Source organism: Prionailurus viverrinus, chromosome D1, assembly GCF_022837055.1.
Source record: "Prionailurus viverrinus isolate Anna chromosome D1, UM_Priviv_1.0, whole genome shotgun sequence".
In the NCBI taxonomy this organism is placed as follows: Eukaryota; Metazoa; Chordata; class Mammalia; order Carnivora; family Felidae; genus Prionailurus; species Prionailurus viverrinus.
The window spans coordinates 67,937,574-67,953,176 of NC_062570.1; the positions used below are offsets into that span (position 1 = coordinate 67,937,574).

Consider the following 15,603-nt stretch of genomic DNA (forward strand, 5'->3'; position numbering starts at 1 on the left):
TGGATACAGAAGACAACGATAAACTTCTCAGGTCTGCATGCACAAACTCCCTGTCACCTGCTCAGTGCCCACTCTCTTCCCTGGGGACACCAGGACAACTGGGGTGCCCCCAACAGGCAGGATTTGCCAGGCAAGGTGGGTATGAGTGTAGGCAGTCCCCCGGAGCCTGGAGTATGCCCTTCACCACCCCTCTTCTGCTCCCTTTTATGGGTTGAGTTGTGTTTCCCCCAAAATCCATATGTTGAAGTCCTGGAAGTCCCCTCAGAAGTGACCTTACTTGGAGATGGGGTCTTTACCATCTGAAATTAAAATGAGGACATTAGGATGGGTCCTAATCCAATATGACTGGATGGGGCACCTGGGTGGCTTAGTCGGTTAAGCCTCCGACTTCAGCTCAGGTCATGATCTCTCGGTTTGTGAATTCGAGCCCCGCGTCGGGCTCTGTACTGACAGCTCAGAGCCTGGAGCCTGCTTCAGATTCTGTGTCTCCCTCTCCATCTTCCTTCCCCGTGCTCCCGCTCTGACTCTCTCTGTCTTTCAATAATAAATAAACATTAAAAAAAATTTGTTTTAAAAAAGAGAAAGAAATTTGGAAACTGAGTCACACACACAGGGAAGACAGTGCAAAGGCACAGGGAAAAGATGGTTAATTGTAAGCCAAGGAGAGAGGCCTGGACATAACTTTCTGTCACAGCCCTCCAAGGAGTCAACCCTGCTGACAGCTTGATCTCGGACTTCTGGACTCCAGACTGAGAGACAACACGTTTCTGTTGTTTGAGCCACCCAGTGTGTGGCACTGTTACAGAAGTTCTGGAAAACTCATACTCACTCCAAGAAAAACTTCTTAAAGGAAAAGAAAGAAGATATAGGTCACCAACATCCCTAAAGGGTGGGTTAGGGCCACAGGCATCCAGAGCATGTGACAGCCAGGAAGCTAGGCCCTCTCACACCCACAGCCCACCCCTGACCTGGGCGTTTCCGAAACTCAGTTCCTGGACTCACTGAAGGAGGAAAGTCTGAGGCTGGCACCCGAGCTACTCATTTACCATCTTCGGTGAGACCCAGGCGACAGTTTTAGGCCAGGGGAAAAACTGATGACATAGCATTTCAGGAAGATCACTATGACCGTTGCAGGGAGGAGGGCTGCTGAGGTGGCGTGGTGGGGCCCATGCGAGTGATGAAGCAAGATGTGAGCAGTGGGGGCGTGAGGGACGAGAGGAGGTCTCTGGCATGAGCACCTGGTGGAGGTCACTAGAGCGGCCCTGGGAGAGGAGCAATGGGTTGGTTCTCTGCTTGTCACATCAGCATTGTCTGAGGGACACCCACCCAGACGTCCAGGGCCCATCAGTAGCCAGAGATTGGGCCTGGAGCTCAGGATATAGATGTGGATTTGGGCGTCCCGGTGTCTGGGTGGCCCTGTGTCACAGGCGTGAGACTGTGATGCAGGAGTGGCCGTGAGCAGCTTCTCCCGGAGCAGACCCAAAGACTGGCATGTGGGAGGTGACTGGGGCACAACAGGGAGGGAGCTGGAGGGCGGGGAGATAGGGAGGGAGGAATGCCAGTAAAGTGCACATTAAGGTGGGTTACTGGGACTCAGTCCTATGGGGGGACTGTGGGGGGGTGGTGAGGCCTCACATGTGTGTTCCTGAAGGGTGAGGAGGCCCATCCCTCATGGACGGGCTTGTTCCTGAGGCCCAACCCCCTCAGTACTTCAGTCTGCCCACACGCAGGCCCGAGCATGTGCCTGTGGCCACAGAAGGGCCTCAGACAGAGACACAGGAAGCTGCGGGAGCTGCAGGTCTGTGACCCCCTGGCAAGTGACCTTTGGGGCCAGCCAGGATACGGCCAGGTCGCTGGCTTCTGCCATTGTCTCCTCAAACAATCGTGTCCACTTCCGGTCGGGAGTGAGGGGCCCATCTTCTCCCTTCACTTCTCGGAGCGGGTGGGAGAGCCTGGGTACGGGCAGGCGAGGGCTGGGGCTGAGCTGTGGAACCAGGCTATGGGGCTCGCTGTCCTGGAGGTCTTAGACACCTGCTAAAAGAGCCCTTGATGGTATCAGGGAAGACCGTTTCCTGTTTCTACCAAGTCATCGGATGTGCAAACAAGAAAATAATGATCTCACTCCAGGGTGTTCAGAGAGCCCCCAGACAGCTGCTAGTTAGCTTGCACCAACATCAGGGAAAAGCAGACAGCTGAGGCTAGATGTGGCCGAGTGCCCTTGGCCTCCTTCCTTTACATTCTCCCCTCCTGCCTCTGCCCCACACTCACCAGCCCCTCCGCTTTGGAGACGTGTGACCTTGTGTGTCTCACTTTTATCCCTCTGAGGCCCAAGTGAGCCTGGACTGGCCATGTGGCCCTCACTCTTCGGGGGCAGGGCCCTCAGGGATTATCTCAGAGCCAATTCTCCCACCAGGGCCTGGGCATCTGGGCTCAGGGAGGAGCTGCCCCCTATCGCCCTGTTTTCACTGCCCCCGGATTAGCTCAAAGGGGAGAGGTCTATTCTGGGGTTTGCTTCTTAGAGTGTAGATGTTGGGAGTGGCTGAAGGGAGGGTGCCTTTGATAGGACAGGGATGTGCGGAGTTTGTAAAGGCGTGGGTTTGGGTGAGGACAAGCGCCTCTAGGCAGGTGAGACTGACGGTGTAGATGCTGGCACAGGCTGGACGGGCCACGGAAGCCAACAGGCCTGGTGAAGTATGGGCGCCGACTGGTGTCAGGGTGTGGATATCCATGACGGCGGCTGGGTGTTAGGATGTCAGTGGATAAAATAATAGTAGTTACGACTTGATGACACTTACCATGTACCTGTCACTGTTCTTAGTGTTTTACATAAATTCCCACTCGTTTAATTTTCACAACAACCCCACAGAAGACATTCCTATTTTTTAAGGAGAGGAAACAGAGATGGAGAGGTTTAGTAGCTGCCTGAGACCATCCAGCCAATAGCTGAGGCTGACTCAGAGTCCACACCCCTGGTCCCTCTGCCCTACAGCAGGGACGGGGCGCAGGCTTGTGGAGGTGCGGGTGTGGGTAGACGCGGGGCGTCCGTGATTGTGGCTTCAAGTAGAGGCCGCCGGGTGTAGGGGAGCGCGTGATGGATGTAGCTGGGGTGGGAGGCCTGGGAGAGAGCAGGAGGAAGGGTACAAGGGAAGTGATCCTGGCGGAGACCGAGCAGGGGTCTCAGACTTCAGCAGGGAATCAGAATTCCTGGACCATTTGTTAAAACCCTGACTGTTTCTGATTCAGGATTTCCAGGTGGGGCTTGAGAACTGCCCTTCTAGTAAGTCCTCAGATGATCCCGATGCCGCTGGTCTGGGGACCAGACTTGGGGGCCACTGGCAGGCAAGTGCGTGGGGGTGATGATGAAGCACAGCAATTGGTGCTGAGAGGTGACGCACCAGGTGGGTAGATGAGACTAGAATGGAGGGGACTTGGGAAGCGTGGCTGGGTTGCAGGGCTCGGAGGAGTTTGTCAGAATGAGGTAGAGGAGTAAGTGTGGGGGAAGCCATACTGAGGCCCTGGCTTCCGGAATATGGCAAAGGCAGTGCCTACAATTCCCTCTTGAGGGTCTTGCTTCCTGTGTCCACCTCCTGGGTGGGAGCCATCAGGTGGGAGCCGCCTGGCCAATGTCTGGGTATCCTCTCTGGTCTGTGGTGGGAAAGCAGTGTAACCCTAGGTGGGGGGGGGGGGCGGCTATGGTGGCAGCCTGGGAAGTCCTAGTGGCCCTCTAGGGTGAAGCCTGTGCATGCGGGTGTCTTGGTGTGCCAGATGGCCAAGACGAGAGGCTCCTCTTCCTTGGGGGTCCCTGAGGCACAGGGGTGTCTCTATGATCACCAGTGTTTCACCTATAGATTATTGATCCCCAACAAGCAGGTGTTGGGACTGGAGGCCCCTGGGAAGGAGGTCCCAGAGAACTTGAGAGGGTGGGTGGGGCTGAAATCTGTCCAGGAAGGGTTTCCTCTCCTGCCTCGGTCCTACAGCCTGACACTCACTACTGCTCTGCTACGAGCCAGAGGGTTGGAGGTGGTGCTGGAGGTGGGATTGGGGTGTCCTTCAAACTAAAAACAGGAGCCTTCAACCTGAGGAAGGCCTACTTTGGATTGGGACAAGAACCATTCAGCCAGAAGCTATTGGAGGGACAGAGGATTGAGTAAGAGGCTCCAAGAAGGATGGTTCTACTCTGAGGGCCACTGGTCTCCTGAGGCTGGGCCCAGAGGGGTGACGTGGAGCCATAACTGAAAGAGCCATGTGTTATGGGTTCAATTGTGTCCCTACCCCTCAGTACCTCAGACGAGAAGTCCTCTCCCCTCAGTACCTCAGAATGTGACCTTATTTGGAAATATAGTCTTCACAGAGGTAATCAAGTTAAAACGAGGTCACAATGGTGGGCCCTAATCCAATATCACTGGTGTCCTTGTAAAAATGAGAAATGTGGACCCTGAGGCAGACACACAGAGGGACACAGGAAGCACATGGCCACCTACAAGCTGAGGAATGTTTGAGGCTATCAGAAGCTAGAAGAGAGACCTGAAACAGATCCTCTCACAGCACTGGGAAGGGCCCAACTCTGCCCATCTTTGATTTTGTACTCCCAGCCTCCAGAACTGGGACAGAATGAATTTCTGTTTAAGCCAGCCAGTCAGTGGCACTTTGTTATGACAGCCCCAGGAAACAAATACACCGTGACTCATGGAAGGAGCCGAACTGTCTTAGCAACTGGAAGGAGGCATTTGCTGTAGGCCAGGGTCACTGCTGAGGACCGGGGCTATGGACCGCTTTGGGAGGTGAGGAAGGTGATATCAAGATGGGCAGTGTGGTCTGAAGCCTAAAGCTCAGCAGCTGATGCTCGGGGGCCAGCAGAAACCCTGCTTTCTTCAGGAATGCTGTCTCCAAAGGATGCATCTGCTGTGGGAGAGGCAGAAGGAGCCTTCTCTCTGGAGGTGACTGTGAGGTCACAGTGCCCCACTCGCCACCCTGGGCCTCACAAAGAAAGAGGGCTACAAGAACTCCAAGTTCAGAGGAACCAGGCAGGCAGCTCCACTGAGCACCAAATGACTGCAAAAGCCCTTTTCTTAATCAATAGTATTTTATTGTCAGTTATAAATATTTTCCATTTGTCCCCTATTTACAGTTGCAAAATAGTTTATGATATTATACCATCACCCACCATTCGGCACCTTTCTATAAACTCCATGAAAATTGAATAGGAAATAAAAAGCTCTTTTGGGGGGGTCCCGCTAACCTGGTTCCCCCAGACTCAAACAACCCCCCAGACAGCAGGCAGCATTGAAGCAGGTGCTACACAGTAGCAAAGGGACGGGCGGGGGCGGCTCCCAGCAGGGTCAGGACGCCAGGCTCCTCAGGACGTTGGTGATACTCCAGTGCTGGCCTGAGCACCTCTGCAGCACCAGCTGGAAGCCAAACTCTGAGTCGCTGTTCTCCTGCAGCTCCAGACAGCGCTTGGACTTGCGGTTCTGGATGGGGCCTCCCTGGGAGCCGGGGCAGAGAGTGGAGTCAGAGGCTATAGACGAAACAGGGGAATCTGGGGGGGGGGACCTCGGGCCTAGAGTTATCAGTGGGTCCAGATGCCTGGGGTCCAGAGAGGCTACGGGAGGTGTGGGGGCCAGCATTCCCATGCAGCCTCAGGCTGCCCTTCTCTGATGTGTTGGTCTCCTCCCTGAGCCCGAACATGTGCCTTGGTTTTCTTCACAGGGCCCTAGTTCTTCGTTAGGACGGAGACACCCTGCCCCAACTTCCATCCACTTGCTGGGGTGTGGCATGCTGGTGTGCTCCCATAGCTCCCACCCTGGGGGCCAGGCCCTGGTCCCCATAGGCATGGGCTGGGGTCCTGCTCTGAAAAGTTTAGTTCCTTGGGACTCCCCTCCCCATGACTGGCCTGAATTTGACCACCACCAGAGGCCCAGGACCTCCTGCTTTTAGGGTCCATGTACCCAAGTGGACCTCTAGAGTCATCAGTGTTGGTCTCCACCAAACTCAGGCTCCTGGATATGTCTCCTAGGCCACTGGGCTCCCTCAGCCCTGGGCATGCATGGTTTTCCCCCATGCTACTGATGTTCTAGAATGTTCTGTAGCCATGCACACTCAGTTTATGCCCAAAGCCTCTTGAAGGAAGAGAGGTGCTGCTCCCCAGAGCAGCCCCATGGCAGCAAAGAGAAGCCCAGTAAGTTTTTATTTTAGTGAGGCCCTTGCAGAGCTCAGATACTCTGAGGCTGCTGGCTGTAAGTCTGAGTATCAGCCCGGACTATTTGAGTATCTTGGAGTTATACCAATTCTGCAGGCAGAATTGCTTGGGGTAGGTGGTGGTCCTTATAAGTGCACTCTTTGTAGCTTAATGCCACTTGAGTAGATGTTCAAACTCACCTTCTCCCCAGAATCTACTCCTCTTGTGTTTACCACCTCAGTTATAAATATTTTCCATAAGTAATTTCCCCCAAAAGCAATAGTCAGGCATTCGTGTGGGAGACCTGGGCATTCTCACTGACACCTCTGCCTTCTCCCCAGCATCTGATTAGGCACTAAGTCCTGCCAATTCCACATCCCTCTTGCCTGGTGACTGTCCCCTTATTGCTATCACATCACAACCCTGCCTGCGTTCAGGCCACCATCTTCTGTCCCCTGGACAACTGCATCAGCCTCCTAGCTGCCCCCCTCTGACCTCCAGAGGCAGGGAACAGTGATGTCTCTGAAATGTACGTTTGGTCTAGAGGACAGAGCCCAAGTTCCTTAGCACAGGCCTTCATGGCCTCATCTCCTCCCTCAGCACCCACACCTTTTGTGCAGCCACACCAAACTTCCTGCAGTTGTGTAAAGATTTCTGTATTATCAGGGTTCCTAGACATCAAGCAAGCCGTGTCCTGTGCTGGGGGTCCTTCTCCATGTTTCCGTAGCAGGCCAAGGCACAGTCACATTTCAAGGCTAAGCTCCTGCTCCATTTCTTCCAGAAGCCTCCTTATCTCTCACCTCAGCCCCTCCCACCTCTTCTCCTCCAGGCCACCCAGCTAGCGAGGTGCTATTCACCCGTGTTTTCTCTATTCGCCCAGCATGATTGAACAGTAGCGGAATTACTAGTTTACTTGTCTCCACCCCCCCCCCCCCATACTGACAGCTCTATGTCTTATCAATTTCTGTGCCCTCAGCATCCAGCCAAAAGCCTGGTACATAACAGATGATCAATAAATGTTGGCGGTCATGACCTGCATAGGTGAGGAGGGATGGGTCTCCAGACAGGGCTGCTGTGTTTCACAGGTGTTTCACTCTGGAGTGGCCCTGAGCAGGCCTGGCAGCAGGGGGAGGGGAGTCCCTGCCTCTTATGACTGCAGCCCACCCCCAGCTACATCCCATGCCCATTCCATTGAACAGCATGCTGGGAGAGGAGACCGCGAACTTCTTCTGAAAGGGGTCATCCCCAGTCAGCTACCACTATCCCCATGGTGATGGCTGACATCTCAGAGAACATGAAGACTCAGTTCTCACAGCGACCTAGGAAACTGGCAGTATTTACCGCGGTTGGACACACGCATCTCCGAGACCCAACACTCCCACACTAGGTCTGTACCTAGCACAAATGCGTGCACCAGAGACAAGCACCTGAGTGCTTTCTGCAACATGATTTGTAAAAGCTCCAATCTGGAAACAACCCAAGTGCCCATCGATAGTAGAATGGATAAATAACTTGTGGTTAGTCACATAATGGAATATTGTACAGCATCACAAATATACAAACTAGAGCTCCACTCAATATGAATAAACCTAACAAATATCATGTTAGCAGAAGAAGCCAGATAAAGAACACATATATAATTCCACTTATATACACCCCCCAAACAGGCAAAATAGGACCACGGTGTTAGAGCCAGGATGGGGGTTATCTTTAAGGAGGGGAAAGAGGAAAAATGATTGACAGGAGGCAAGAGAGGGGCTCCTGGGATGCTGATGGTATGCTATTTCCTGACCTGGCTGGTGATAATACAGGTGTTTGCTTTGCTTTAAACCACTGAGTTGAACATTTACATTTTGTGCATGTTTCTGTATGTATGTGTGCTATTCTTCAATTAAACAATTAAGACAAAAAAAATGCAGCTCCCTCAGAAGTGACTTTGAACAGTGGGTGAAGGAGGCAGGTAGTGAGAGACTGGATGGCAAAGGGGATCGGGGGTCTGTCTGTGCGTGTGCTGGGGAGGAGGAAGAGAATTCCCAGTTTCCAGTGGGTGGAAGATGGCCCAGCAAATTTCTTCTGGAATATTCAAGGGAAGAAAGCAGGTCTCTCCTGCTGTGCGCCTGAGGAGAGCCGTGACTCATTGCACCCAAGAGCAGAGAGACACCAGTGCAAAGAGGAAACCCAAACAGCAAGCTCATCTCTCACCCAGAGAGACACCGGTTGACTCAGGCCCTGAGGGGGCAGAGGAACAAGTGGCAGTGAGACAAGGGCTCAGAAAGGACCCTGCAGTCTGCATGTGGAGTTCACTCTGAAGGCCGACCCTCTTGCTCTAATCAGCAACCTGGGTGACCTCTACTTCGGCCTGGGGCCTCCAGCTTTGCTGGGCCTCCTCCAGGGGTGACTCACGTAGCCTCCTGAACCAGCACTTTCTTTCCCATGCTGCTCTGCCCAGGAGCATTCAACTCAAATCCTTGTCGTGGATCTCAAATCCTTGTCAAATCCTTGCTGGCATCCAGCAACGGGCCCCAGACTGTCCCCCTGAGGTTCCCACACGTGGGTCTGCTGCTGCTTCTCCACCCTTTCCCTTCCAATAGGGGAAGGTAGGGCTCATGTCCCCCGAGTTCCATGCCTTTCTAGTTTAAACTTCCACAAGGAACTGAGCAACAATTTTGTATAATTTTTCCAACCCGCCTGCTCTCCTTTGGACAAACTCCAGTTATTCTGTGTCACTCAGAACTGACTGCCAAGCAGAGGGCCACCACCTCATTTCCACTGGACAACAGACTCCTTCAACACAGCCAATGAATCAGTGCTTTCAGTGGCCACGCCATGCTCCTGGGCTGACGACAGGTTGATAGCTTCAAGTAGTCCACTTGGAAGCTGTGGGACCCCATTCTGTCCTTCAAAAGCTGGACTTGCAGACCCAGAGACATCCCTTGTGACACCTGCTCCAAGCAAGGCCAGCCCATGGCTCTGCCAGGCACAGGTTTCTGCCGTTTCTGTTGCCGTGGCCTGAGCGCACCTGTTGCCCACATCCGGGTTGGGCTGTGTCACTGCTGCTTCTTTGGCAGATGTGTGGCCAGGCTCCCCTGACCCTCCAACACTCCGTCAGCTGGCAGCATGCCAGACCCATGTCGCTAGGAGTGGAGCTCAGGCAGGGTGCGAATGAGACCAGCCCCACTCACTAATTCATGAGCTCTGCCGGCCTTTCTGGCAGTGAGATGGGAAGGGGCGGTGCTGACCTACGATGCTTCCTTCCTGGTTGTTAGCTGGTGGCCCTGGGTGAGCTGCTCTCCACTTTGGTTCCATTGTGTCTAGGACCAGATGGTAATTTCTGTCCTGACTACTGGAGGACGAGAGAAGGAGGAACGGGAAACCCTTCCATCAGCTATAAAACAACCAACGAGTGTGTATCAGGATGAGGGCTCCGGAAAAATTGCACAACAGGCAGAAAAGGGACCAGAGCAAGTGCCCATTCACTCTGCTGAAGATGGGCTTCTCAGAATCTCCTCAGGGGCTGGCCCGGGCCTGTGTGCCAGTGGCCGGGCTGCTTCCGTCAACCCTGGATCAATAAACTTGGGGAAACTTGTCCAAAACAGAGAAGGCGCAGTCTCTCCTTTCCTGCTACCACTCAGGCACATTCTAAGCCTTTCATAGGGGCGCCTTGCCAAGCCCAAGAGAGGGAGGAGTGTCTCTGAGAAGGAAAGCATTCCTTCAGAGACTCAAATGTGACATTTCCCAGACCCCATCCTGGCCCTCAGGACCCTGGAGACAGGAAGTGTCGTGACCCTGGGGCAGAAGCAGCCAGTGTGGCCTCTGGGAAGGATGTGGAAGAAACAGAGCGAGGCCAAGAGCAGTGCTGTGAAGGAGACACAACCTCAGTGAGAGCATCAGGGCCTGTCAGGGAGGGTGAAGCAGGCAGTCAAGGAGAGCTTCCTCCCTAGAGGCTCCAAGAGGAGAATCTTCTAGAGCAGAAGAGTAAGGCCCCTGTGGAGGCCTCGCTGAGCAGCCCTGGTCAATGTCTTGGGAACATATCTGGGCTAGAGGAGGAGGAGGCAGGCCACTTTGGTGAGGGAGCTAGCACTGGCCACGGGTGCTGCCTCCCTCCTGTCCTCCTTCGCGGACCCCAGCCGCTCTCAGTGAATAATCTTTAGGCTCTCACCCTCTCTGGGCAGATTCCATCCACCACAGTTGCAAAGGAGCCTTCCTTTCCTGCGGTCCATCCTTCCCTGGTGAGCTCAGCACACCCTGGGGAGCAGCCTGGTGCTGTGACTCTCCGTACCCCTCCCTGCAGGCTCTGCACTGAGATGGAACTAACAGCGGTTGCCACTGATTTCCCAGGCTCCCAGCACTGTGTCAAATGCTCCACATGCCCAGTCGCACGTATTCCTTATGATAACCCTGAGGGGTGGAGATGGTAATTGTCCGCATTGTATAGAACTGGAGACTAGGGCTCAGAAAGGTTGGGACACGCGCCCAGGGTCACATCGTCAGTAAGTGGTAGAGACAGGCTGGGGACCCCTGCCCCATTCACTGTTCCTCACTAGCATGTGTGGTTAGGCCCACCACGTCATCTCTCCCGCCCCATGCCTGTCTCGAGGCAGCGGACTAGACTGAGCTCTGAGGGTGCCTCGATGTCTGGGGTGGAGGAAGGTCACCTTCGTGGGCTTCAGGGGCTCTGCGGAGCCAGTTTGGGCTAGTTCTTTTGAGGGCTCGCTGCAGACACATGATTCATCCATCTATTCATCCATCCATCAGATATTTAGTACCTACTGTGTGCCAGTTACTGTGTAACTCTAGGCCATGGAGATTCAGGAGTGACTAAACAGGAACAGATCTTTTTCTGTAGACAAAGACTGAGACTATATTCCAGGAGGGGGAGCAAACAGTCAGTTCTGTGGTGTGTTAGAGAGTGATCAGGCTGTGCACAAAAATGGACTGAACGTGAGCCCTTAAAATTCATACTGAAGTCCTAATCCCCACTGTGATGATATTTGGAGGTGGGGCCTCTGGGAGGTAATTAGGTCATGAGGGTGGAGCCCTCATGAATTGGATTAGTGCCCTTTTAAGAAGAGACGCAAGAGAGATGCCCGTCTCCCTCTGCCATGTGAGGACGCAGTGAGAAAGGGAACACCTGCAACCCAGGAAGAGGGTTCTCAGCAGACACTATCTGCTGGCACCTTGATCTTGGACCTCCCAGGCTTCAGAACTGTGAGAAATAAATGTTTGTTGTGTGAGCCACTCAGTCGATGGTCTTTGTGTTCTAGCCTGAACGGCCTCAGACAAACCAGGTAAGAGAGTGGGGCCGGCGGGAGGCAGGCAGAAGAAAGAGGTGGCCAGGGTGATCGTCAACAAGAAGGGGAGAGTTGAGTGAAGACACAAAGGGGGAGAGAAGGTGGCCTAGGTGGGATCTGGGGGTAGTCCTATGCCCCAGAGCAAGGCTCTCGCACCAGCAGAGGCCTGGTGTGTTCAGAGAACAGCACAAAGACCAGCGTGGAGGCCATTGGGCAGTGCGGGCGTGGGGTAGGAGTAGGAGTTAAGGCCCAAGAGGTGAGGTAGGGGCAGGTTCTGTGAGGACTCAGTAAGGACTCACAGACACTGAATGGACTTTGGCTTTTAATCTGGTAACAGGGCCATTGCAGAGTCGGACTGACATGCTAACCGGGCCACTCTGGCTGCTGTGTGAGGCATGGAGTGTTGGAGGAAGGAAGGAAGCAAGGATGCCTGTTTGCAGTCTCTTGTCCTTACAGCCCAGGCCCATCCAGCAGCCCCTGGGCCGGGCCCTGGGCTCTGAAGGGCTGGGGCTTGATGCAGATCCCCTGGCCAGCCCTGCCGTTCATGGAGAGCACAGTTCCTTGGTTTACCAGTCCAGTCATCAAAATTATTTGTGTAATACATACACCAACAGGATCTGGAAACACACAATACTTTTAATTAAAGAATTTAAATAAGGGCAATTAAACCTGGCAGGAGAGATGCCGCAGCACACAGAGAGCTTAATTGGAATGGAAACTGAAGTAAATATGGAAAGAGCATTACAATCGAAAGCTCAATGTATAGAATTAAGGAGGCTAATAATAATTCCTGGAGGTGCATTCCCAGCCCCCAGCCTAGCTCTGGCTCCTTCTGGGCCTCTCTGGAGTAGTCACTTGGAAGGGCAAGAGAGGCGGTGTGGGTGGAAGCAAAGGAAGAGGGGCTCTGCTCCTGGCCTTGCCTCTGGCTCTTCCCACCGGACCCTGGGTCAGCAGCTCAGCTGCCCTGGGCCTTAGACTTCTCATTTGCAGAAGGCCCGGAGAGCTGTGGGGCACTCAGATTTGTGTCTTGCCATGGGGCACTGATGATGTGTAGAGTGGGGCTGGTGGAGCCGTGGTCCACTGGGTAGCTGACCCCAGATCACGCAGCATGCTCTTCCCCTCTGCTTCAGTTTCCCCAACTATGTGCCTGTGGCAGCTAGAGGTTTCCTAACTAGCCCAGTTCCTCCTGAGGGTGTAGGCTGGGTAAACAGATTAGGCTGAGTCCCCGGAGGGCTCGCTTATCACAGATCACTTCTGGGCCTGTGATGGGGCCCCGAAAATGCCTTGTTAGGTTCCCGGGGGCTGCTGCCTCCGGTGCTGCTGGCTGGCTACCACAAACAAGCTGTCACAGTCTCAAGGAAGGGCTGGGCCTGGCTTGTCGCTTGCACTTGTGACCTCTGGAGCCTCTGGGCTGAGCTCAGGCTGGTCTCATGTTTACCACCAAAGCGATGAGAGGAGGTTGTGTGGAGTGACTCCTGTATTCCGAAGTCTTCTCTGCTTATTTCAAAGCTCTCGTTCCACTTTCCTTTCTAATTAATTTTCCACGGCCAAATGGCCCAGTGCGTCTTCGGCTTTAAGCACAGTGGGCTTGGGAGTTTCCAGGTTAAATAGTTAATGATTAGTAATCAAATACTTCAAAGCATGGGTGGGATGTTAGCACTAGTTAAAGAAACTCTGAGATTAAGTCCTTTCATAGAGGAAAGCGGTCTTTATGTATTATGAATATTCAACACTAGATTTATTCAAGAAGTACTCTGGCATTTATCTTTTTTAAAGGAGACTCACCAGTGGCTGAGTGAGAGTCTGCCTGGGATTTGCTCTGAAGGTCCACTGGACCAAAGATGGGGTAAGGGCAATCTCAAGTGCGAAAAAAAAGAAAAGGGTGAAAGCGGGTTGTGGAGATAGCAGGGTGGCTGGAAGGAGTTCGCTGAGGTGGCAGGAATCCAGCCAGTTCACACACGCCAGTGACTGGTTGGCAGGGAGACCCTAGCCCCAAACTCCCACTGCAGCCATTCACTGGTTTTCTAGAAGCAAGACAAAGAAAGGCGCCATGGTATGGTAGTTTAAAGCATAGATCCCAGAGGCAAAATTCCTAGATTTGTTCTTGGACAAATTAGTCTCTCTGTGCCTCAGTTTCCTCATCTGTAAAATGACAATAATTAAAGTACCTACTAGCATTGTTGGGGGGAGTTAAGTAATATTTATAAGGCAGTTACAATACTATCTGGCACATAGGAATCACCATGTAAATTCGGTAAATAATTTTCAAAATCTTCTTCGGTCTGAGTAGTGGGGATCTGAGCCATCACACCTGCTCTTGGCTCCTGATCTCTGTGGATGAGCAGAGCGGTGGGGGCTTGCTGACTGCCATAAACTAAACATCACAAACTTCCAGGGCCTACGCAAGGCTTTGTTAATCCATCAAAACTGGACAGTTCTACATTTGCCCCTTCATACGACACGGGAATGAAAAGGTGTTTTATTCCAGAGCCATAATGAAATACCAGATTATAGTCTTTTCAGTACAAAAGGTTCCTGAAGTTGGACTTCCTGACAGCGACTGGGAATCGGAATGGGAGAAAGTCAAGGACTCCTCCTCCTTGAGTGTGGGGAAATTCTTTGGCAGAATTAGCCGTGCTCCCTGGGAAATGTGCTCTGCAAATAGGTTCTTTTTTGAGTGGGTTACTCATCTTGCATCAAATTATCAAATTATACCCCACAAATCAGAGCCAATTATCCTGGACAGGCAGGCTTGGCTCTACACTCAGCTCTCTTCCGGGCAGTCTCCTCATACTCTCGAAAATTTCTTCTCTCCTGGCATTAATAGACATCTCTGTTGTTACCCGTGATGTCCCTCATGTGGAAAATGCATAAATGCTTTGCAGAGAACAAGGCAGGCATAGGGGCTCAGGTGTGGGGACAGCCTACCAGTGGGAACGCTGATCTATGTGTTCTGGGACCCCCAGATGGACCTTGCTAATGTTTCCATCAAAGGACTCAACAGCCAAGGGGAGTGACGGCAACCCCCACAGTATGAGAGCAGTATGAGATATAGTCTGGATACCCTGACATTTCGTCAAAGCCTCCTGTTTTAAAAAATATTCATACAGGGGCTCCTGGGTGGCTCAGTCGGTCGGGCAACTGACTTCAGCTCAGGTCATGATCTCATGGTCTGTGGGTTCGAGCTCCGCGTTGGGCTCTGTGCTGACAGCTCAGAGCCTGGAGCCTGCTTCAGATTCTGTGTCTCCCTCTCTCTCTTCTCCTCCCCCCCTTGTGTTATATCAAAAATAAATACATACTAAAAAATTTTTAAAAATTCATACAAATTTGTGTTCACCCTGCTCTACCTAGTATGCATATTTGTTTTAGTATAAAGCATTTCCACCCCCTTCCTTCAAATCTGAAGTTATAGGAAGAAGTACATATTTACCGTATAATTTAGAGTATCTCACATAACACAGTTAGGATGCACCACCACCTAAAAGTGTTATTTGTAGGAACTAGGGATTCCTCCAGCTAAGCAGGGCCCTTTGACTATTATGCTGAAATGTCCTTTTGCAGTGTGCACGCATGTGTGTAAGGGGAGTCATCAGTGGTAAACTTTTGTTCGTCTTACAGTCTCCCACAGACCTAGCTCAAGACCTGGCGCACAGGAGGCCTCTGGTTAGTTTTTGTGAATTTCTGAAAAAAAAAATAATAACTGCTTCATTTGATTAACAGCACGTTGGGTGACTCCTCTGTCTCGTTTTCCATGAGGTGCTAGAGATGTTGGAAGTGTAAGACAGTCTTGCCCTCCCGTGTATCGGTTGATGGATGAGAGGAGTGTGGACTGACATAATGGAAAAACAGTTGCACACAGTGGGATGAAGATGGCCGTTGTGCAAGGAGTTCGGCTCATTTTCAAACTTGTGGTGCTTTTTATTGAGGCAGGCCCAGGGAACCTTCTGGTGGGGAAGCCCTCCTCAGGGCTTGCTGTCTAAATTTAGCTTAGAATTACAGAATTTCGGGTTTGGCAGGCCATCCAGTGCAAATCCAATGAGAGCTGCAGAGCCTTAGATGGTCTGCTGCATGGTCCCAGGAGCCCCTGGCTCTTCCCTGAACTGCCAACTCATGTCTGGACAACTCGGACTAGGA

At 52.5% G+C, this 15,603-nt stretch overlaps 1 protein-coding gene across 4 annotated transcripts in view; it reads right to left on the reverse strand.

Moving 5' to 3' along the window:
• Positions 1-5,064: 5,064 nt before the first annotated feature.
• GALNT18 (polypeptide N-acetylgalactosaminyltransferase 18) overlaps positions 5,065-15,603 on the reverse strand; it is a 354,140-nt gene continuing 343,601 nt past the window's right edge. For all 4 annotated transcript variants that reach the window (XM_047823538.1, XM_047823537.1, XM_047823541.1 and 1 more), the window contains one exon: positions 5,065-5,486. In XM_047823538.1, coding sequence (XP_047679494.1) covers positions 5,340-5,486 — 147 coding nt within the window. In that variant the 3' untranslated portion in view covers positions 5,065-5,339. The remainder of the gene's footprint in view (positions 5,487-15,603) is intronic.